At 32.4% G+C, this 24,305-nt stretch overlaps 1 protein-coding gene across 47 annotated transcripts in view; it reads right to left on the minus strand.

Annotated features, from left to right (window-relative positions):
* ptk2ab (protein tyrosine kinase 2ab) overlaps window positions 1-24,305 on the minus strand; it is a 133,404-nt gene that overhangs the window by 15,561 nt on the left and 93,538 nt on the right. For 15 of the 47 annotated variants that reach the window (XM_073924549.1, XM_073924550.1, XM_073924548.1 and 12 more), the window contains 5 exon segments: window positions 19,484-19,595; window positions 7,968-8,054; window positions 5,431-5,577; window positions 4,324-4,437; window positions 511-573 (listed from right to left, as the gene is read on the minus strand). In XM_073924549.1, the coding sequence (XP_073780650.1) occupies window positions 511-573; window positions 4,324-4,437; window positions 5,431-5,577; window positions 7,968-8,054; window positions 19,484-19,595 (523 nt within the window). 47 annotated transcript variants of the gene reach the window in all.

Consider the following 24,305-nt stretch of genomic DNA (forward strand, 5'->3'; position numbering starts at 1 on the left):
AAGTTGACTCTTTTTTATTTTGAAAGTTTCATGTTCTCATTAAAAAAATGCATTTATTCGATACAAAAAAAAGAGTATGCATTTATTAATGTAACTTTTTACAGCATTGTAACAGTTTAAATTTCAGTACTGTCACATGATTCTACAGAAATCATTGTAACATTTGCTGCTCATTTCTTAATATTATTAGTGTTGAAAACAGATGAGCCACTCAATTTTGTGCAAACTATATCTAAGATTCTTTGATTAAAAGAAATTTTAAAAGAACCAAATATATAATTTAATATACACCACAGCAAATGCCTTTACTGTCACTTTTGCTCAGCGTAATGCATCCTTGCTGAGGACAAAGTATGAATGTCTTCCAAAACACATCTTACTGACCCCAAACTTTCAGACAGCGGAGTATTTTGACAAAAAATATATAAAAATTATAACTAAATTGACCCAAAAAACACAAATTTACAAAAAAAATAATAATAATATGTAAATGAATAAAGAGAAACTCACTGGTCCCTGAAGACTTCCATCGTCACGCTCAGTGCTGCCTCTGGAACTTCTTCCATCAGGCTTCTGACACACACAGAGAAAAAGAAAGCTGGTCAAACCTGTCACTTCATTCAACAAATTCATGTCAGTCACTGATTATATTATGCAGTTCTACTGTGTTATACTAAAATAAACACAGAATCCTGACCCGGACTGTCACAACAAATCTCCAGCAAAAATAACTAGCATTTCCAATTAATAAAGTAACAACATAGCTGACAACACTGCACTGCCAATGTGGTCAATGAATTCATTATCAAACATAATTCTAGAACACCACACCTACTCCAACTCAATAAAATGACAGCAATAAATAAAACAATCAGACACAATAACAACACTCAAGCTCACAATTACTTCAAGATCCTCCAAAGACGAAGTAATAACAGTCATATCTGAAACGCATCCTCATTTCTCCTAATATACTGTACCAGTTTGCCAAAGCAGGATTTGAAGACCTGCATCCTCCTGTCTGTTCCCGATTCTCTCTGCCGTTTCTTAAGCATGAAGCAGAACACAGAGTGGATCTCCATTAAGCAAGTAAGAGAGTGTGTTGGATAAGTCAGAGTGTGTGTGTGTGTGTGGAGCGACTCGTCTTCTGAACGTGAGACATATAAAGCACACACACACTGACTCACTGTTAGCCAACGAGCCTCAACTCAGCGAAGCCAAGCCCTTTTTCTGTTCGCTTTCTCCTCCTCTTTCTCTATCATTCTCTACAGCTCAGTGTTTTCTCTTTCTATCCCTCCCGTTATCCCTCATGCACATTCACGTATAACATCTGCGAAGAGATGAAAACTTCCTGTGATCAGTAATTTAACTTTCAGCAGATGCAGGTCAGGCTGAGTTTAGCCGTCTTACGCCTCAGTGCCATCCAAACCCTTCATTACTGAGGAATTCCTTAAAAAAAAAACTGCACCTGTATCAAACGGCCCAGATCAAATACTCATTCATACACTCACAGCTAAAAAAAATAAATAAAAGATTTAATTGGGAGGCAAATACTTTAATCATCTTAAGGTATTAAATGTATTTGCAGTATTACTGTTTATGACAGTAAGAAGAGTTAAGAGTGTTATGTTTCTTAATGGAGATAAATTGTGTCCTATAATGATACACAAAGTTCCTTGAAGTTAGGGCAGCACGATTCAACATAAAATGAGAATCACAAATTTTAATTTATTTTTTTGCTTAAAATCAAGATCATGGTTTTCTCACGATTCTGTGGGTGTAAAATAAAGGTTAATATGAGCATAATATACCTATAAGCTATTATTATTGTTATTCTCAAAAATATGGTATAACAACACTAATAATAATAGGCCTATGTGTATTTGGAATGGTGGACTTGAACAGACTTTAAATTTGTCCTGGTTGTTAATACACAGTAAACTGATGACAGAATACAACTATCTAAATAATTCTGAAGTTATGTTTGAGACATATGCTTGTCATTTGTCATTGACAACATTCTCAGACCATTTTTTAAAGGTAAAATGTAAACATGTCATTATCAGATTCCATCTTGCTAGAGGCTAGAGTAGTTATACTGACCCAGTAAACATTTTTTAAAACACAACACTTTGTGTTCGCTATGAAAGAAAAAAAACATATCGTAATCATAACTGTAAAATGCGATATGATCGTTTAAATGATGTGCGCGGTGGTTTCACTTTCACTGTCGAGTGCGCGTCATGGCTGCCGTCACTTAGAGAAAAAAAACATAAATGCAAATCACACTTCCCACACAGCTTCCAAACGACCACTCTGTGCAACAAACTGAATGTTATTTACAACTTTATTAGCTGTTATTAACAGTCTATGCAGGTTCTGTTCACTAAAGTAGAAATCATTGGCGGGCACGTGCGCATCCTCTCGGTAGTGAACAAACAGTGCGTCAGCTCATGTGTGATTTCGTGGCCGCGAATACATCATTACATTTAGACAGAAATGACCTTTTTGGGTGAATTATAACTTATAAATACAGTATGGGACACGTTTAACACCATTTGGAGGTGTCCATGTTGCTGAATTTGAATGCTAAGTAAAAAGAAAAAAAAAAAACAATGTTAAAACAATCTTCTGACCTTAAAAAATATAATTGGCTGGACCATAGAAAAGTTTAATTAAGAGTGTAGGGTCAAATTGAGATAGCAATCTTTTTTCGATCAATCGTGCAGCCCTACTTGAAGTAATGATGCTTTTGATGATTATATTGTTCCTATGTTATTCAGATTTTATTTACACTTTAAAAAATACAATTATAGAAATAGAAAAAAATAGAAAAGATTACCAACATGTTTTTCCAAATTTAAATAATATCATATTACCTGATGATATTCAATTTTCCACATGTAATAACAGAACAAAAACAAATCAAGAACTTCTTTTGGCCATTTAAATGAACATTTCGTCATTCAAGAGTGAAGAGAGAGTTTCTACAGGTGGTTTGTCAAGCCCACTAACCTGTGTGAAGCACACTTTACACACTTACTGGCCACTTTATTAGCTACACATGTCTAACGGCTTGTTAATGCAAATGTTCCTGACTGGTTTCATGAACATGACAGTGAGTTCATTGTACGCAACCTTCGGGACGTGGTGGAATGGGAAAATCACAACAGGGATGTTCAGCAGACAAGTCTGCAGAAACTGCGTGATGCTATCATGTCAATATGGACCAAAATCAAAGAATGTCACTGTTGCAAATTTGCCAAACTACAGCCAGTGTGTTTTCTACAGGTAAATCCCACTCACCTGTGTTTCAAATTTAGCATATTTTAATTCATCTTAATTATCTGTAAACAAACAAAAATAAAAAGGGTCTATAATGAAGTCTATAAAGGCTTTAAAACCCTAAATTACTTCTTTTTTTATTATTATTCCATAAAAACTTAAATAACTTTTCCATAAACTGAATCTTAAACAGAGTCATTTGCTCACAAATCTGAATAGTTTTGAGTGTTAAATTATGATGTATTTAATCAATTTTGTTGGTATATAAATATTAAATTCTGCCATTTAAATGTGCAAGACTTGGAACAAATTGTACAAGCTACTTTACAAACAGTCATTATATGAAAAAAAGAGAAGCAATATTCTACAAGCATAACATTTTATATTTGTTGAAATGTTTGAAAAAGGATAAGCAAATAACTTGTTTCTTCAACAAGCAAACTGTTCCTTCAAAGAGCTGACATTTCAATTCAGCAGAAGTTGTTTGTGAGCAAAAGTAATAGTTTAAGCAGAAGAATGAATGTTGTTTGCTGTGGTGAAGCTCTGAATGCCCTTTTTAGTTGGTACAGGAAGCTGCGTGAGTTTTTTTCTGCGAGACAGACTGAACATAATGACACAGTGAAGATACAAATGACGGAGACTGTAAGCCAAAACTTGGCATACCACAAACACACACAAATATTCTCCAGAAAAAAAGCATGCATTTGCACACATATCACTGTAACAATAAAACACTCCCCAGAGTGCAATGCCTTCTAAATCATTCCTTATTCATATACTTCAAGCAGATCTTCAACAACGCAATTTATCAGAAACCTTCTTCTACACATAAATTTAACAAGAAACCACAATCTTTGGAAACACTTATTTTCCAAACATTAAAAAAAAACTGTTTTGGGATAACATACCTCTGCTGTGACTATACAATGATTCACCGCTAAAACGTTTTAGAAAAAAGTGAAGACTAACAGATATGTCAAAGTGCTGAGAAGAGAGGGAATGAAGATGAATGTGAGGTAAAGATGGAAGAATGAGTACCAGTAGTCTCTCCTCATGCTCCAGCCAGCGCTGGTCATCCTCCATCTGCTGCTGCTGCAGAATTAACTGCTCCTCCATCAGCTGAGACAGACCTCCACGCAGAGCCACACCATCCTGAAACACAAAACTCTCATCAACATATGCTAAAACACACCACAACCAACAACTCAACCTTTTACTAAACCTCAGCACCCTTTATGTTAAAAGGGACAATGCCCCCCAAAATTACAATTATAGTAGAATGTTTATGAATTTTCATGAATGCATGGAAGAGAATAAAACACCCCTTGTCCACATTAAATAAAACGTAAAAAATAAACTGCACACATAAAAAAAAATCTAATACCATTTGTGAAAAACAAATTAATGAAATGTGTGAAATAAAGATAATTATTGAGCATAATAAATTTAGGTAATCAAATAAATAAATAAATAATAAAATATTTGGTGTTTTTCTCATTAAAAGCAATTAAATAACATTGTACCATGCTAAATGTTAATACATGTTGAATAATTTAAAACTTTTAAACAAAATTCTAACAAATGTAATTTGGAAGAAAGTAGCAAAGTGTAATTAGTTTACATTACAATTTAAACGATTTCATTATAGAATGACTTTTGCTCTAAATATTCCTGTGAACATTGTTCAGTATATAAACTAATGGGTAACACTTTACAATACAGGACATATAGTTCATTCATTCATTCATTCATATTCTTGTCGGCTTAGTCCCTTTATTAATCCGGGGTCGCCACAGTGGAGTGAACCGCCAGGACATATAGTTAATCTCAGTTAATATACTTACTACCATTAAAAACAAAGAACAACACTTGTACAACAATTATTAATCACAGTTAAAAGCAAAAAATTGCCAACGTGAACTAAAAATGAACAACGGTATTTTCATTAACTGACATTAACAAACCTGAATAAATACTCTAATAAATGTATTGTTCATTGTTTGTATACTAACCAACGCTAACTAACACCGACTCCCTTTTGGCTCAACAGAATAATATTTCTGTGGACGTCTTGAGTAAAATCATGGTTAAAAAAACAAAACATTCATTATTGTCAGTTATAACTATCTCTTATTGTTTCCTAACCTCCATGCTGGGGTTCCACATGTGATCCTGCGCAACTCTGCGATGGTTCCAGCTGTCATGTGGATCAAGTCCTGTCACTGTGGCCTGAGGAGGGTACAGACCACCGGGCACAGAGAGCAGGCCATGTGGGCCAGAATGCCCTGCCATCTACATCATGCCAAAGACACAAAGCAAACTTCATAAACATTTAGTCAAAATTGAGATAATCACATACCCTTTTTTTGTGACACTTATTATCTACAAAGCCAAACTTGGCTTTATTTATGAGCTAATGTACACACTGATCAGGATCAACTCAGAGGCCAAAATGAGTGAAATTGCCCTATATACCCTTAAATAGCGCATATTTTAAGGGAGCATCCATTAACAGTGGTGTCCGGAATCATAGAGGATGTTCAAAAGACCCACCCCTCACTGATAAAGGTCCAGAATTTCTCCCATACACAAGCTCATTTGTCCTATTTTGACTGCTATGCCATAATCAATTGTGAAAATAACCATTGAAGAAGGCTTTAACACCAAGCAGAATCTTGTTTTGGCTGTTGCTTCAGTGCGACTGAGAAAAGTTGAATGTCCTGGCCAGTTTGTGTTTGCCTAATAAATGACACTAGGCTAGTTTTTAAAACTTGAACAGCATCCTTTTTTCTAATGACATATGATGTAATTGAAAAATAAGCATTATTCTCCTGTTTTCTTCTAATTCTTTAGAAAATGTTTTTTGTAGATCAAAAAGCTTGGTTGATGACCATCCGAGAAGCTAATCCAGCAAAAAATAGTGCTTAAAAAGTATTTAATATCATAATTAAATAGAAAATGGCTGCAAAAAGGTCTATATTTTAGGAAAAAAAGAACCATCCTTTCATCAGGCTGGCCACGGGCCTGGTATACATGACAGAGATTTTTTTATAATTTGATTCATTATTAAGAGACAGCTTTCTGTGTGATAAATAACTAAAATAAATTGAAAATCTAAACCAAGAATGGACAAGAATCATCTTTTGGATTGAATAAATCTGTTGGTTTTTAATACAAGCAGCCTATTTTGGCCAATGGAATCAGTTATTAATAGCAATGAGAAACGGCAATGATTAGGCCAATGAAATTTTGTTTTATTGTTTCTCTCTGTCCATCATAAAAGTTTTAAATAGTTAAAGCATTAAATAGTTAAATTAATATATGTCTATGGGAAATGGTAAACAATTATATTATGAAGAACACTTATGGGATATGGTCCATATGTTATGTTTGTCCAATATATTTATTTATTTACCAGGATTCCCATTAGCCACTTCCAAGATAAATCAGCAAGGCACAAACAACTCAGTGCTCAAATTTACACATTTGTTTTCATTCACACTTTTAAGAGGATCATATTAGTAAACAATGTGCAACATAGTTAACACAGACAATTTCAGTTACAGCTAAAGTTTTAAGTCCAAATGTGTAACAATAGTATGCAAAAATACTGTTCCATTGAAAAAGAAAAAATGTTTTATAATTAAAAAAGTGAGCTAAAACACGCAACACCTTTTAAAAAACGAGTCAGTCAATGTGATGATTCAGAGGCATAAGATTTATGACATTAGTTGAGATGAGATAACCATAGTTCATAGGGATGCTCCAATTGATCGGCTGTAGATCGGTAACGGCCGATAATGACATTTTATGACTTAATCGGTACTCTCCAATCTAGCCGATCTCCAGAACTGATCACAGGTGTTTTGAATTAGATAAAATACCTCGAAAATCATGGAGATAAGAGTGAATTAGCAAGAGAATTGTGAGAGGTACGTAAATGTTTTAAGCTTTACATGTGTTAGGTTAGAGGAATAGCACAGTAAAGATATCTTAAGTGCACATCCCTGTCTCTCTCATCAAGCGAGATCAAGCTGCTGTTAGGCTGTCCAGAGCATAGGAGTTGCGGTCACAGATGTGCTAGTTGGAGAACAAAACATTGCAATGTTTAAGGGATTTTATGGAACATCCTTTAATTATTCTCTTAGTTAGGGAGAGATCTCCACTTAAGTGTCATACTTAGAGGGAAAATGTGCTTTATGCATTATAAAGCTTAAAACATCAGAGTAGGTATATCGGCCTATCACCACGACAAGGAATCGGTACTCGGCATTGACTGCAAAAATCCTGACCGGAGCATCCCTAATATTTCATATAGTCAATGGAATATTTTCAATGTTTTTTAAACAACTTTGAAACAACCTTGGTGAAGCGTTAGGAGTAACAGATGAAAAAGCTAACAATTCTCTAATTTCTAGAGAGTCATTTCAGTATAACAATTTCCTGAAATAATGTGATTAATTACCCACCATATTCCTACCTAAATTAACATCTGACCAACACAGAATAGTTAAGCTTTAACTTGAGCAGGGAATTAAAGTTTCAGTTCCAAGAGAGCAAGATGTAGTAGTATTATAGTACATATTATAGTAAAAGTAGTTTGCTGCATCCTCTAAATCTAGTACTCAGAACACAATATAATTCATTTCATCTTCAGTATTATACTAATACAAGCACTGTACCTGGTAATGATTGTGCTGGCCCATGTGCTGAGGACTAGGGTAGAAACCTTCACTAGAACGCGGACTTGGATAACCAGGTCGACTGGGCTGTAATCACACACACACACAGATAAATGTCAACTTACTATCACCTTTTAACCAGTCATGTTAAGATTAGGAGATGCTGTTAAAATCAGTCCACCAGACGCACACAAAATACAATGCATTTTGTGTGGATGAAGAATTCAGGCTGTTGAAGGAATAATCAAAAAAGAAAAAAAGAAAATTAAATGCAAGCAGTTAGTTTAATGTTATCACAATGCATATGTTGTTTCTGAAATGTTACTATATTTATACAGTACATGGGAGAAGGACTAGGCTGGTATTATATATATATATATTAGAGGGAAGGGATTGGAGAATGAATGTTGATTGACGGGAGGTGGATCCTCATCCGATTGGCTGGGATAATCCGTGCTAGGCTGTAGATAGACTGATCTACCTTATAGACCCGTTCATAGAGAGAGTCGACTGACCACAGCTCCAGATGAGCAGAGGAAACAGAGGAAAACAAGGACAAAAGTGACAACAAACAGCAACATAGACTAATGAAGAGAAAATGGAAGAAAAATGGGGATGTGCAGTTTATTTAGAATGCCTAGAATGGACCATCGATATGAATCAAACTCGGATATTTGACATGATGGTATTAATTGGCTTCAATGGAGGTAAAATATATATGAAAAGCAATCTCCTTTAAGAAACAAATATCTTTATTAAGTTAATCGTTCAAACAAAAATTCAATTCTGTCTTATTTTTTTATTCATCTTCCACTTGTTATAAATATTGAAGAAAGCTGAAAACCAGTAACCATTGACTTCCATAGTATTTGTTTTTCCTACCATAGAAGTCAATGGTTACAGGTTTTCAGCTTTCTTCAAAATATTTTATTTTGTGTTCAGAATAAAGTCATTCAAATAGGTTTAAAACCAACTGAGTAAACAGAGAGTAGTTTTTTGTTTTGTTTTGAGGTGAACTATCCCTTTAAGAATGATGTTTTGGTGCTTAGGATGGGGGTTGGGGCCATTATATGACTGTTTTGTCTGCATTTATTAAAAATATAGCTACCTTTGATTCCCACGACCACACACACACTTGTCTATGATAGACGAATCCTTAATTTTAGTGCATGTTAAACATCACATCTGGCACACAGTTTAGTTTACATGCATTGAAGACACAACATGCAGTTTTAAACTTGTTTAAGCCCTAACAATATCCTTAGTCATTCCTGAAATGCAGTAATGGTACTATTACTATGTTAAGAACTTAAAGTCAGTCACAGTAAAAAGCATAATTTATGATATATAGCTTGTCATATTCCTAATCTGTAAATCATTTTGGATTACATTAAGAATTTTAAAATTTCTTTCATTGTCAAATTGTATAACATAGACTTTTGTATTTTTGTCTGGTTTTACTTTTATTTGTGATGTTTATAATCTTGTAAGGTTACTTTGTTTCTTGGTTTCCAAATCTTAAAGGCACAGCATGGAGTTTTCTCCTCTAGAGGGTGCTTATTCGCAACAAACAAAGGCATAGTTTGATGATGGTATGATTGAGTGTGGAATCTTTGGAGTTGTCATTTTCATTATATCGTATGGAGCTAATGCAGAAATTAGGTTCATGGATGAGCTGAAGAATTCCAACTGAGGCCCTGTTTACACTAATACACTAAATTTTTGTTGTAATACGGCATTTTAGGGTGAAAATGATCTTCGTCCACACTGGCGTTTCACCTAGCATTTCTGAACAGCTCTCCATTCACACTATACTGCTGAAAAACGCACATAACATGACCACATACACACTCTGGCATGCGCTGCAGCGTATGCGCATGCCTGAGCTCCAGACAGTCAGCAGGTGCTTTGCACACAAAACCCCAGGTGAGAGCTGTGCATGTCAGATGGTTTATTAAGAATATACCGCTGGATCTAATCTTACTATATTTGTTCAACTTGATATTTAATTAATCATGTTGTCTATATCTAACAACATATTCCTCGAATTTGGTCTTTTGAATCGATAAATTGTTCTCAGGTTTTGTCTGTTTTGGTTGAGTGCAAGGATAAGTTATTATACATTTATTTTTGTAACCACGTTCACTGATTCTGCACATTTGACTGATTGCTGCCTTTATTTCCTATATTGTATAAACTTATTGTATGTTAAATATTATAATGGCCATTATTGATTATTAAAACTGATATTCAGCAAAAGAGAGGGTACGTTTTATATTTTTCAATAAAAATTAAAGGAGGCAGTTCTGTTTATAGACTGCGTTTTGTTAAAAATATGCATACAGTGCCGATAAAAGTCATATAAATATGTAGCTACATGACGTCTTAACATTTTTGGTGTCTGTTAAGTTAATATCAAAATGAAAATTGATAGTTCCTTTTATCATGTTTTGATTTTATTGTTAAGGTGAAACACTGAAGCCAGAGTGATGGGAATGACATTATAAAGTACACTGTCCCCTTTGACGATTCACCCGACGTGTCGAGAGTTTGTTTTCCATACCAAACTTGCGAAGTCTGAACTTACAAGGAAAGGATGCAAGACTGAACTGTGTGTAGGCTACTTAATATTGAGAAAACCCCCCCAATCAGATGTTTTCAGATGTCTCTTTTCCCCCCATACACACTGACACAGAGCAGCAGCATTTAAAAACAAAAAACTAAACAGCCTCTTCAGCATTTTTAAAACGCTCTGTTTTCAGGGCTTGAAAACTCCGGGCTATAGTGTGGACCAAAGGTATAACCGTAGCAAAACTTATGCGTTTTATAACAAAAACACATTAGCGTAAACAGAGCCTCATTATCATATAAAAATGAACCAGAGTAAGGCTTTTTTAAATTATTTAAATTAACCGAAGCAATTGCTGATAAGAGACGAGCGTGTCTCTGCATGAAAACAGCGGAGCTTTTATTATGCGACATTTCATTGTGTGTGGTTCTTCAGCTCCTGATCATGTGATTAAGAAGAAGCACTGTTTTTTTTTAAAGCTAAATACATTTTATGATACTGTTATATTGCTACTCTGTGCAGTCTAATAAAACACAAAATATTAAAGTGTATTTGGTGTTTCCCTGTTTTCCAGAAAACCAAACCGGAAATCGAGGGTGTATGATGTCAATAGCATAACACACAAAATAGTATGTGTCACTACTTAAAATAGCTTATTTCTCTGGATTTGCACGTTCTTCTGAACATTTGAGATAATGTAAGTACACAAGTCAGCAAAATACGTAACACTGTTCTAGTAGTTATTGTATTTTTTAATGAAATAAAATCGTACATACTGCGCCTTTAAAATCCCTTCTAAAATATACTAGGAAAAATACTTCTGGAACCAAGAATGATAACAAAAACATATTGGAATAGCACTCTTTTAGAATAAATAACATGTTTTCAGATTTTACCTCAAATACAAAATAACTCCTACCTTGGCAACAGACTAATCATGTACAGTCTGTCAACTGTGACTGATCAAATTTGCTTTTTCATGCTGCAACTTTGAATCCACAGCTAACAATGGCATGCATTTATAAAACCACTAGCAGAACTCCCTGCTACGAGTCCTAGCACACCTGCCTGTGTGAATCTGTAGGGCGCGTGGCTGAGGCTCAGCTGTTGCATGGAGGGATAGTAGGGGTCGAAGAAAATACCAGGGGGGACCGAGGGTCTCGTCCGGGGCCCCTGGGGGAACAGCAGGGAGCAGTGCAACGGTAACGGCTCGAGCAGAAGCGGCCTCTGAGTTTGTATGCTAAGCTGTGGAGTGTTTTGCTGCATGTGTGCTGATGGGTTAATGATGGATTTGACACAGGGCTTCAGAGGAGACGCAGACGGCTCGGTTTGGCGGAAGCAGAGGGAGATCTGGGACCCGAAGGGTTGCTGAGGAGGGCGAGAGGCAGCGGATGTGGACACAGACGGAGACAAACAGTCCATACTGAAGCTGTGCTGGAGGGGGCGTCTGCGGGAGGGCTACACATACACACATACAGTTGAGGTCAAAAGTTTAGATGCACCTTGCATAACTGCTAAATGCTGATTCTTTTAACTAAATAAGAGGGATCATACAAAATTGTTTTACTTTTTACTGACCTGAGAAGATTTTCCTATGTAGTCAATCTAGGGCAATATATACTTGCAAAAGAAAAAAGGTTTGAAAAACAAAATTATTGAATTAGAAATATTGAATTTATAAATGAAAATCTCCAAAAATCACAAAGTAAAAATTAATAATAATAAATAAATATAATAATAAATGATAAATAATAAATTTTGCTAACAAAAAAAAAAAACAGCAAAAAAATAAAACTAAAAATAAATATATATAATATTTGCAATTAAACAAAAAAAAAACTATAAATATTTGCAAAAAAATAAAAAAATAGCAATGCCATAAATGCCCAAGTTCCCTTTGACTCCACCCCCTTGTTTTGTAAATATATAGTTTTTAATTTTTTTATCCGCTTGTTAAGTGTGACGTCACGCGAAGCAGCTTCCGGGTCCAAGCGCTCTATTGAACTAAATGGGGAGACTCATGAAATGGTAATAATAAATGTTTACAACACGATTTAAGGCTTTTGAAAATCACAATCGCAGTATTTATGTCCATGCCAAATATCCGATGGCCAGAAAGTAATTATTTTTTTATAATTTGTTACATTTTTGGTATTTGTTATGCAGCAAGCCCAAAGAATGTTGTGTACACTATGATTCTATATAAAAATAACTTTAATGTGTAATAGGAATAAAACGTGATCATAAACGAATGATTTCTCCACTCAAATGAGTGGCGGCTTAGACCTGTAAACAGTATTACATACGTCACAAACACGTCACCACTTAACAAGCGGATTGCAAATTTTATAGGTTTTTTTCTTTTTTTTGCACTGCTTGATATCTATTTGCAGCTCTTTTTTGTTTGCAAATTTCATTATTTCTCAAAAATTAATTTTCGCTTTGCGATTTTTTTTTGAGATTTGCATTTATTTATTTATTTTTTGTCAATATTTTACTTTTTGTTTGCAAAGCTTTCTTTTATTTTGCAAGTATATATGGCCCCTAGATTGACCCACATAAAATATGTTTCAAAAAGTTAACAACACAAAAGATAAAAATAATGAAAGAAAGAATAATAATACTAACAATAATACTAATAATGATAATTTATTAGGGCTGGGGATAATCGAAAAGTAATTGAAATCAACATTCAGAACCTATTCCAGGTCAATTTTTTTCATTTCTTTTGCTTAGCCAGCCTTTCCTACAAGCTAAGTGACTGCTTAGGGCCCCACCGCCATTAGGGGGCCCCCACAACCCACTAGCGGTGCGAGCCGTTTCCTTGCTGAAATTGTAATTTTTTGCATTTTACAAATTGTCTACCTTGGCAGTGCGCTTTAGTACTTAAAAATTTATAAATTTTCACTGAAAAGAAAAAAAATCATGATTTTTTTTTTTTACATTTGAATTTGTTTTTGCGTAAAGGTTGTGTGAATAAATCATAGTTTAAGATAAGCTTATATGAGGACCCTGCATCTCAAACGTAAGGAACAAGGAAGGTGACTGGGAATAATAAAGTTTGTGTTTGGGTAATAAAATTAACCCAGCAGTTGTTGCTTCTCTTTGTCTTATGTTTCCATTCATTGATTCATTTATTCATTTTCTTTTCGGCTTAGCCATTTATTAATGTGGGGTTGCCACAGCCGAATAAACAGCCAACTTATCCAGCCAATTTTTTATGCGGATGCCCTTCCAGCTGCAACTCATCATTGGGAAACACCCATACACACTCAATCACACATATACACTATACCCAATTCACCTGTACCGCATGTCTTTGGACATGAGGGGGAAACCGGAGCACCCGGAGGATACCCACACAAACACGGGGAGAACATGCAAACTCCACACAGAAATGCCAACTGACCCATCAGAGGCTCGAACCAGTGACCTTCTTGCTGTGAGGTGATCGTGCTACCAACTGTGCCACAGCATCGCCCTTTCTTATGTTTTTTTATATTCATACTATTTAATTTTATTTTATATTATTTGCTTATTGATTAAATTATTTATGCACCAATCTTTGCATTAATGTTTAAAATAAATTGTTTTTTGTTTTTTAGAATGTTCAAAATGTATATTTTATTACTAAGTAATGGATTTTCACTTTTGGCTAATTACTGTTTACTGTTGTTTCACTGCAGGGTTTTCGCTTTGGAGTTTATATATATATATATATATATATATATATATATATATATATATATATATATATATATATATATATATATATATATAAAAACTCAACCTAGAATCTTTTGCTACAGAATCTTCAATCGATTTACTAATATAATACGTTTTAAACACTCCTGAAGGACGCATATAGTAATCCCTGGTCCCTTTGTTCAACATTGTTTAATTCTCCATTTTTGTTGATAGTTCACAGAGATCTACATTTTAACCTATCTGTGTTAATAATAATTTCAGTCGTTCAGTGTTGATGTTCAATAAATAATCATCTAGTAAGTAGTGTGTGTATACTTCAATTTTTTTTAAATCAAGTAATGCACCCTACATTCAAAAATCTCTCACTTGTAATATAAGAGCATATTTACTGTACAAAACTTGTCAGTGAACTATGAAAGTAAAAACATAAAATAAATAAATAAATAAATAGTCGTTCATTAATCGTAATGGAGTTAAAAGGTTCAATTAATTGAGATTTGATTTTAGGCCAAATCGCCCAGCACTATAATTTACACACAGTCAAGCATGAAATAGTTCATTCCTCTAGTAAATTCTGACTTAAAATTACTTTTTCAACCAGATCTTATTTTTCTAGAACTCACACAGGCTTCTCCTAAAAGTAAATAAGACGATGTACAAGAGGCATCACTGTGGCAAAAAAAAACAATAAAATAAAATTTTATTAAATTTGAATAAAGAAAATTGCCAATGGTATGAATAATTCTAGTCTTTACAGTATATAAAATAGTAATAGAACAATAATTTTACTAATAATAGAATTTATATTTATTAGTAATTGTTTCTTCAGATCTCACTAATTCTTCTGTTTTTTAGGATTTCTGTATGTTTCGAACCCTTTCCATATATGTATGACTGCATGCTTTGTATGCAGCATCCTTTCACACAGAGGACAACTGTAGGATTTATGTGCACTTTTATGGAGTGGTGAATTTTTTTTTTTTTTTTTTTAAATCAGGGTAGATGTAACTTATTTTGTGTTCAGGTAAACATGTAAATTTCTTTAGCAGCTTCAAACGGGCAGTACTAATAAACAAAGCTAAATTGTACATCTTAATGGGATTCAAAAGTCCCCCATGTCTCTTAAAAGGATATTTCATCCAAAAAAGAAATTTTACTCAACACTTACTTACCTTTCTTCTGTTAAACACAAAATAAATAATGTAAAGTAAGCTGAAAACCTGTAATCATTGACTTCCTAATAGAAAAATACTGTAGGAAAAAACTAAGTCAATAATTACAGGTTTCAAGCTTTCTTTAAAATATCTTCTTTTTGTGTTCAACAGATCAAAAAACTTATAAATGTTTGAAATAAGTAAAGCTTGAGTAAATAAATGTCGCAAATTTTGAGTAAAATTAGAGTAAATCTTTGGGTGAACTATGTCTTTAGCGCATAAAATTTTTCTTCTGGAGCTTCAGTGTATGATTCCTCTTATTTCAGTAAAACAATGAACATTTATCAGACCCTGAAAAGCAAACTTTTGCACCTCAGCTGCACATTCTGAAAAGATGTGCTAAACAACACAGGAAGCAAACAGAATGGATGAGAAAAGCAGAAATGATATGGATGTTCATTAGCAGGTGTGAGCAGTAAACACAGAAACAGACATGGGCATCTGGACAGGTCTGACTGACAGCCAACAGAGGGGTGTGAAAGTAAGAGTTTGAGGTGATTTGAGCCACACACACAGCGATTGGAGAAATCAGACTGGGCTATCAATCACTTTAATGTGAGCAGCACAGTATTTAAAACTCTGACAGAAAGCAGATGGAGTAACAAAATCAATTATAATGATAAAAAAGGAGATTGTACCTGTACACAATTGTTAAAAAGTTTGCAGACAACTTTATTTATACATGTGTGTGTATGTATGTATGTATGTATGTATGTATGTATGTATGTATGTATGTATGTATATATATATATAGTTTCTTGTCCTAACCAATGCCACTTTCTTAATCATAAAGAATGTTTTCTTAAAACTTGGTCTGCTCGATATTGGAAAAAACTTTTCAATTTTTGAATTTTTTTCCCCAGTACTTGTTTAATGGAGAGAAAGTTTTCTCAACACATATCTAAACATAACAGTTTAATAACTCATTTCAAATAACTGATTTACTTTATCTTTGCCGTGATGACAATACGTAATATTTTACATACATAATATATATTATAATACCTAGATGTTTTTCAAGATACTAGTATTCAGCTTAAAGTGACATTTAAAGATTTAACTGGGTTAATTAGGTTAACAAGGCAGGTTAGGGTAATTAGGCAAGTTATTGTTTAAAAATGGTTTATTCTGTAGACTATCAAAAAATATAGCTTAGAGCGGCTAATAATTTTGACCTAAAAACTTTTTTTTTTTAATTAAAAACTGCTTTTATTCTAGCTAAAATAAAACAATTTTTTTCCAGAAAAAAAAATATTATTAGACATACTGTGAAAATTTTCTTGCACTTTTAAACATCATTTGAAAATATTTAAAAAAAGAAAACAAAATTCAAAGGGGGGCTAATAAATCTGACTCAAACCGTATATTGCAATATTAATACAATTCCACTGCATGACTTGAACAGTTCTATTTGGAAAGTCATTACTTTGATTGATTGGGATGATTTGTATGGGATTGAAATACAAATATATTGGATATAATTTATTATATACATATACTAAACCAAATAAACACAACGGAGCAAATGTTAAAGTGAAATAAACAGTGCTTTATAGATTTCTGGGGAGAGTCTAACAGTTTTCAGGTCCAGAAATTAAATAATCAAATGTAAGAGAGCATTGGATAGTCTTTATCACATAAATAATTCAATAAAATGTATTTATGCTTTTTATGTTCTCTTAAAATGCTTTAAACTCTTAAAATGTTCACATAGGCTTTAAAAAGACAGGGAATTATTAAACTTTCACGCTATAATTAAATTCTGCAGTGTCTCCACAAGTGTTTTGACCAGAGGTTTCTTGTCATCTATATTCATAACTCAACATTGCATATCTTGCGTTGGAGTATTGAAGATGTCTTTAGTGTACTTTGATCCATAAGAAAACACTGTAATGCTGATTTGGGAAGATTCCTATCATTAATGTATTACAAGCAGGAGTGTAGCAGACATTTTAAAAGTGAGGGGGACGGCTGTATGAGATCCAACAGTTTACGTTCATAAAATTATTAATAACCTGTTCATAAATGGTCTGTCTCTAAAAGTGAGAGATAGAAAAACATGATATATTTTTGGCCCACTTTCTGGAACATAAAAAGACTGCACATTTTTAAAAGCACATACAGCTTGGTATTTCTAAAAACTCTTTTGTCAGTTTTGGCTGACACACAGGGATCGAAATAACAAAGTTTCAGCTCTCAATTAATTTATGATGAAATACTTGATTCTCCAAGTGATACAAGTAACTTAAATCTGTCTTTAGCAGAAATATGGAAAGACTGTGACATGTTTAATAATATTTATTGTCTGCACAGCTTATGTTCAGATGAAGAGAATAGAGAAGAAAGCATTTCTGCATATGGGAAGCATATGTAATACAAAATAGGGTGCAAAAGGCTGAGACCACACTGAATGTTTGGAATTCAAAACAACCTCCTTTAAATGTTGTATCTTATTTCGAAGTTGACTGATAGACTGGCATTCTGACACCATATTTAGGCTTTCTAACATTTTAGCAAGTATTCTGCTTATTGACTTGTACATACAAAATATACAATAAAGACGTTTATATTAGTTGTTTGTGTTAACATCAGCAAATGCAATAATTATTACCAATTTTGGTTTCAGATGTTTGAATCCCATTGCATACACTGCAAAAAAAAAAAAGTTTTTTTCTTGTCTGGATTCTAGTACAAATATCTTCAATCTAGACAAGCATGGTCTTGCTTTGAGAAATAATTTATCAAAATTCTTTAGACAAGCAAAAAAATATCGTCTTGTTTTCAGAAATAATTAGCCAAAATTACGTGAGTTTTTCCTTAAAACAAGCAAAATAATCTGCCAGTGGGGAAAGCAAATTAAACTTGTTTTTACGCTTTGAAATAAGATTATTTCACTTACCCCATTGGCAGATTATTTTGCATGTTTTATGGAAAAAAACTCACTTCATTTTGGCTAATAATTTCTGAAAACAAGACAATATTTTTTGCTGGTCTATAAAATGCTTCTTGATTTAACAATTTTTAGAAATCTGGACTAAAACAAAAAGAAAAACATTTTTGCAGTGTATAACCATAACTAGAACCCTAAAATGTCTTCAATCTACAAAAAGCAGATAGAATCTGCAAAAAAATAATATAAAATAAAAAAAATAAATAAATGCACTGCATTACAATGAATGTCACAGAATTTGGCAAATTTTGTATGAATGAATGAAAAGTAGATCTGCACACTTGTGGACTAGTGTCTGTGAATATTAAACCATAAAACTAAATTTTTATGTGAAGTCTGCATGTTGCTGAACACGCACAGATCACAGACAAAGAGAAAGTCTGGAACAGTACTGGCTAATTATTTAGCAGTAATCAATCAATCAATACATAAATATATTCATTGATGTACTTTTTTCTCTCTGGTATAGACAAAAGAAAATGCATCTTGTCCAATACTGCCACAAATATGTACTGCTAAATAAAAATGGACGTTCATACAAGACTCGAGATTTTAATAATATAGTTTCTTCTTTTTTTTACAATTTTTTCCAAAAACCAAAACTAAAAAGAGAAGAAATAAATAAAACTAGTGAACGAGGAACAAGTGGGAATAGCACCACTGCTAACAAGCCACCATGTGCTGTAGTGACAAATGGCGACAAGCTGTTAACCCTGGTAATAAATCCAACCAAAATAAGCTGCCATAAAACATAAAAATGTGGAAAACACCTGAGCAACACAATGACTGCTCTTTTTCTTATCTAAAAAATAACATTTTGAGATATCGGCTGATTAAAAGAGGATGTTTCACCGAAAAAAATTTAATACGATCATTATTTATTCACTATCTACTTACATAATGTTTTTTTTTTTTTTTTTTTTTTTTTTTTTTTTATAAATGTCAGTGGCTATCAGTTTCCAACATTCAATAGAAAAACAAATCTTAAATGTTTGGAAGAGTGAGTAAATACTGAGAAAATGTTTGTTTTTGGATGAACTTTCCCTTTGGCAATATGAGCAGTTACTGTACTTACTTTGGGTGGTGCTTCATCTGATCCTCCAGAGTCCCAGGACACGGGAACTTGTCTCCTCATCTCCATACGGCTGCGCTCCTCCTGCTGAGCTTTCTCCTCCGCCAGGATCGTACTGCACAAAAGCCCATGGAAAACTCGATCAAACAACAACATCCTTCCACCGATACCTCAATATGTATCCTTGACACCGTATCCTTTAAATGAGTGAAATGAATGACTGATTTTCGCTTTCATTCCTATGAAGAAGTACGAGTTCATGTGTTCAAATTTATGTAAGTGGCTGACAGGTGGAGTCGCTGTACCGCCCACAGTAAGCCAGTGTAAAATACCAGCCTACACAGCTGACTACTAGGGAAAATAAAGCAGTGCGGATTCATACCTGAAACACTCCAAACTATTTCATAATCCAATGCGTCACAGCTCAAGTGAAGATGAAATAAGAGGACGATGGGGAAATGAGCACGATTAGATGTCTAATCCTCATCCTTTCTTATGCAGAAATGAGAAATCATGTGATCTTTTGTTTATGCGAGTAAAAAAAAAAAATGCAAATGAATACAGAGATTTTACAAATTAAGATGTTTTAAGAGCCTTTTAAGACCCTTATTAATGAAATTTTACACTTATACAAGGTTAAGAATTTTTCAAATGCCCTGGTATTATCATGTGTTATTGTTTTTAGGTTTTTTATTTTATATTTAGGGAATTTGCTGTAAAAATGTCTAACAGCTGTTGTAAATTGTATCTCTTTGCAATAAAAAACTTCAATTTAAAAATAAGGTTTTATTGAGATGTACAGCAGGTCAATGAATGGATACCAGCCCAAATTGAGTAGCTTTACTTGAACAAAGCAAAATTAAGACCTGTTTAAAACAATTTAAGACCTTCAACACAATATGTCAGTGAATTTAAGCCTTTTTAGAGCCTAAAATTTAGGTTTTGAAATTTAAGATCTTTTAAGACTTTTTAAGACCCATAAAAATGTATATAAGTATATTATACATACTATATAAATATACATACTAAATATAAAATTTAATTCTATTTCAATGATACATGAAATTTGGCAAAATAGGGAACATATTTTCAACCAAAAAAGAACAAAGCATACTTTTATTTTTAGCTTTGATGATCAAAATAATGTTTCTCAAGCAGCAAATCAGCACATTAGAATGATTTCTGAAGGATCATGTGACAATGAAGACTTGAAAACTTCAGTTTTCAGTATCAGTAATATCAGAAATATTCAATAAATGATCAGAAATGAGAGTTAAATCTCCCCAAGTAAATTATTAATGGAATTAATTAATGATTAATGGAAAATCTGCTTTTACACTGAAAGAAATGATGTCTGCAAAATTTATGTGTCGAATTTAAAAAAACAAATAAAATTTAGCAATGTTCACCTAATTTTGTTTGTTTATTTTCAGCCAAAAATATTGTTTACAACCACTCAACTTGTAGTAAAAATGTAGTAAATCCAAGAAAGCATCTTTGAATCATTTGTTTCAGTGTCTTTTGTCTGGTTTCTGGTCCACATACCTAAAAGTTCTTAGACAAGCAAAAACAATATTTTCAAAAAAATGTTTTCAAAAATAGTTTGCCAAAATTTATCGAGTTTTTCTTTAAAACAAGCAAAATAATCTGCCAACTTGTTTTTTTTTTTTTTTTTTTTTTAAATATGAATATTGTACTATTTAAATCGGTTGATTATTTTTTACTTGTTTTAAAGGTAAACCTATTTTTGGCTAATTATTTCTAGGGGAAAAAAGACAATATTTTTGGCTAGTCTAAAAACAATTCTTCAAAAGCTCACAGTTGGAAAAGTACTTTTGTAGTGTATAACCATAAATTATAACTCTGTCCCCAAGACAAATACTTTAAAAATAATAAAATAATAAATAATTAAATCATTAATTTAATATAGCTGATTAATGAAAAACCTGATCAATGTTTATAATAGATTACAACATTCTTAACAAGGGTTAAAAATGTCTCAAATGAATAGAACTGAAAGAAATATTCTTTAGAATGTTCATAAAAATAATCAATCTTAAAAGTGAAACTATTAAACTTAAAAGCTCCGGATGATCAGAGTTGTTTAATGAAAAATCTGGCAACATACAAAATCATTTCAAAAACTAAAATTGGCTAACAAAAAAACAAAACAAAAGACAAAAAATCTTTATCAATTTTATTATTATCAAAAACAACTAAACTTTTCTAACCCAAAATGCTACTAGATATGTAATCATCTTTAAAAAAAATTTTTTTTTTGATACAGATATATGCATTGAGGTTATTCACAAGAAACATCTTTAAATAAATATTTTTTAAAAATCGAAACTTCAGAACGGTGATGCATTATTAGGGTGGGGACAGTTCATGTCAGACCCCAATTTAGACACAATCTCACTTTGGTACAGCCACAGAAACGGTTTCAGTGACCTTATACAAGTATGGAAAGTTAGTAATGACTTTAAAACTCTGCAAACAGTCTTTCTAGCATGTATGAGAAGCTCGTACCTGTCGTCAGTGAAGTTTCAGAGGCGGCTACAGAAACACAAGAGGTGCGAAAGGCTGGAGAATGTAAGTCTTAGTGGTGAGAGAATGCAAGCTGACTGAGAGTGGACTATTTGTGGAAACTCTATTATCTCTGGGAAAGAGAGAGAGGGATGGAGGATAAACAGAAGGGACACCTGTTGTGTTCAATCCAGACCTGCTGAGCTTCTCCACACATACACACTCTCATGAAAGATTAAAAAAACTGCAGATCTATTGCACAAAGCAGACCAAATGTGTCATGGGAAGTTTGGGCTTAGTAACTTTTGAAGACTGAAAAAAGTTTACTTCAGATATTTTGCTTAAAAAAAACAAAATTAAAATGTAAAATAATAATAATAATAATTTAAACAACCATGAAGAATGAAAGATTAGTGAAAAATTACTCAATAAATAAATAAAACCCTGTTCTTTCTAATATCTTTATTAAAAAAAAGTTTTAATTTTTTAAGTTAATGACAATTGTTGAATGATTGGTCTTAAAAGCTCTTTATGACTGAAAACTTTATATGTGAGCCTGGACCACAAATATTTTTGGAAACTAACATTTTTATACAGTGGGTGACACTTCAAAAGCACCACCATTACCATAGTGTGTGGCACCGCTGCGGCACGAAAGGATTAAGAACGTGTTTTTAGGTGTAACAGCAGTTTGCGACTATGACGCCAAGGTGCACAAAGGAACGGGATGCGAACGGACAGAAATTTACAGAAGCTGTAAATACCCTGCTACTTGTAAATGAAGATGAAATAATGAAACAAAGCATTATAATTCCTTAATTAATCATTAAAAACTTGTTAACAAACTTTATTATCATTGTAACCTAAGTACAATTAGAAAAGTAAAATTAAAGACAACTAAAATGAAAGTACAAACATCCATACATGCATACACAAATTTAAAAAACAAAACCCAAAAAAAACATAAAAATTAAATCAATAAATAAAGCAGTGTTTTAGCCTAAATATAGAGAGATGTACAGTGTTTGTTATTATAAAGTGATATGACTAAGACTGTCAATAAATAAACTTTTTTGTTTACATTGTTGATTATATTTCTCAATTTATATCTTAGTTATTGTACATCAACAATAAATTAATAATTAAATAGGCCTAAATAATAATTTTTTAAAGACATTACCAAAACACAGAGAAACAGTCTAGCGTATGGTCTAACGGGCTCTTAAGTTAAATACTACTTCATCAAAAGTATGAAAATAAATTGACATTCAAAACATCAATGTTCTCCTTCAAATTATAATTACATACTGAAGTGTTAAAATCTATATTTCATCTAAAAGCAGAATAAAAAAGCTTTCCACTCACCGCAAGATTTGTTTGGATAGTTGTATATCAGCCATATATAATTCTATAGAATATTTGGAATTAAAAAAAATACTTTAAAAGTTGTCTAAATTAAGTACTTAGCAATACAAATCTCTACACAAAAATATATATTTTTATATATTTAAAGAAAGGAATTTACCAAATGTATCATAGAACATTATTTTTACTTAACTAATACAAATTGACAAAAATTTACTCATACAAAGTAATTTTGCCTATTCCCACAAATACACAACTCCAGGGTGTAGTATAGTATAGTATAATTATATGTATGTATGTATATATATGTATATATGTATGTATGTATGTATGTATGTATGTATGTATGTATGTATGTATATATATATATATATATATATATATATATATATACATACATATATATACATACATATACATATATATATATATATATATATATATATATATATATATATATATATATATATATATATATATATATATATATATATATATATATACATATATATATATATATATATATACACATACATATATATACATACATACACACATATATATATATATATATATATATATATATATATATATATATATATATATATATATATATATATATATATATATATGTATGTATGTATATATGTCAAGAAATCTTGCCAAAAATAAATTTGACATAGAACTTCCTTTTAAAATCTCTAATAAATAACTTTTTTTAAAGAAAAAAGCCTTGAAAAATGAAGACTATATTAAATCCCAATGATAAGCTTGGATTTAAGCACTGTAATACCTGACCATGAAGTCACAGACTGACTCAAACCAGTCCAGCATCCTCTGACAGACTGACCGCTTTCACCATCATTACTCAAGTCTAACGCTGACCTTTACTGGCATTTTACACTTCATACGGATCTCTCTGTTCAAAGAAAGT

The sequence above is a fragment of the Danio rerio genome, chromosome 16 (assembly GCF_049306965.1).
Source record: "Danio rerio strain Tuebingen ecotype United States chromosome 16, GRCz12tu, whole genome shotgun sequence".
NCBI classification, from domain to species: Eukaryota; Metazoa; Chordata; class Actinopteri; order Cypriniformes; family Danionidae; genus Danio; species Danio rerio.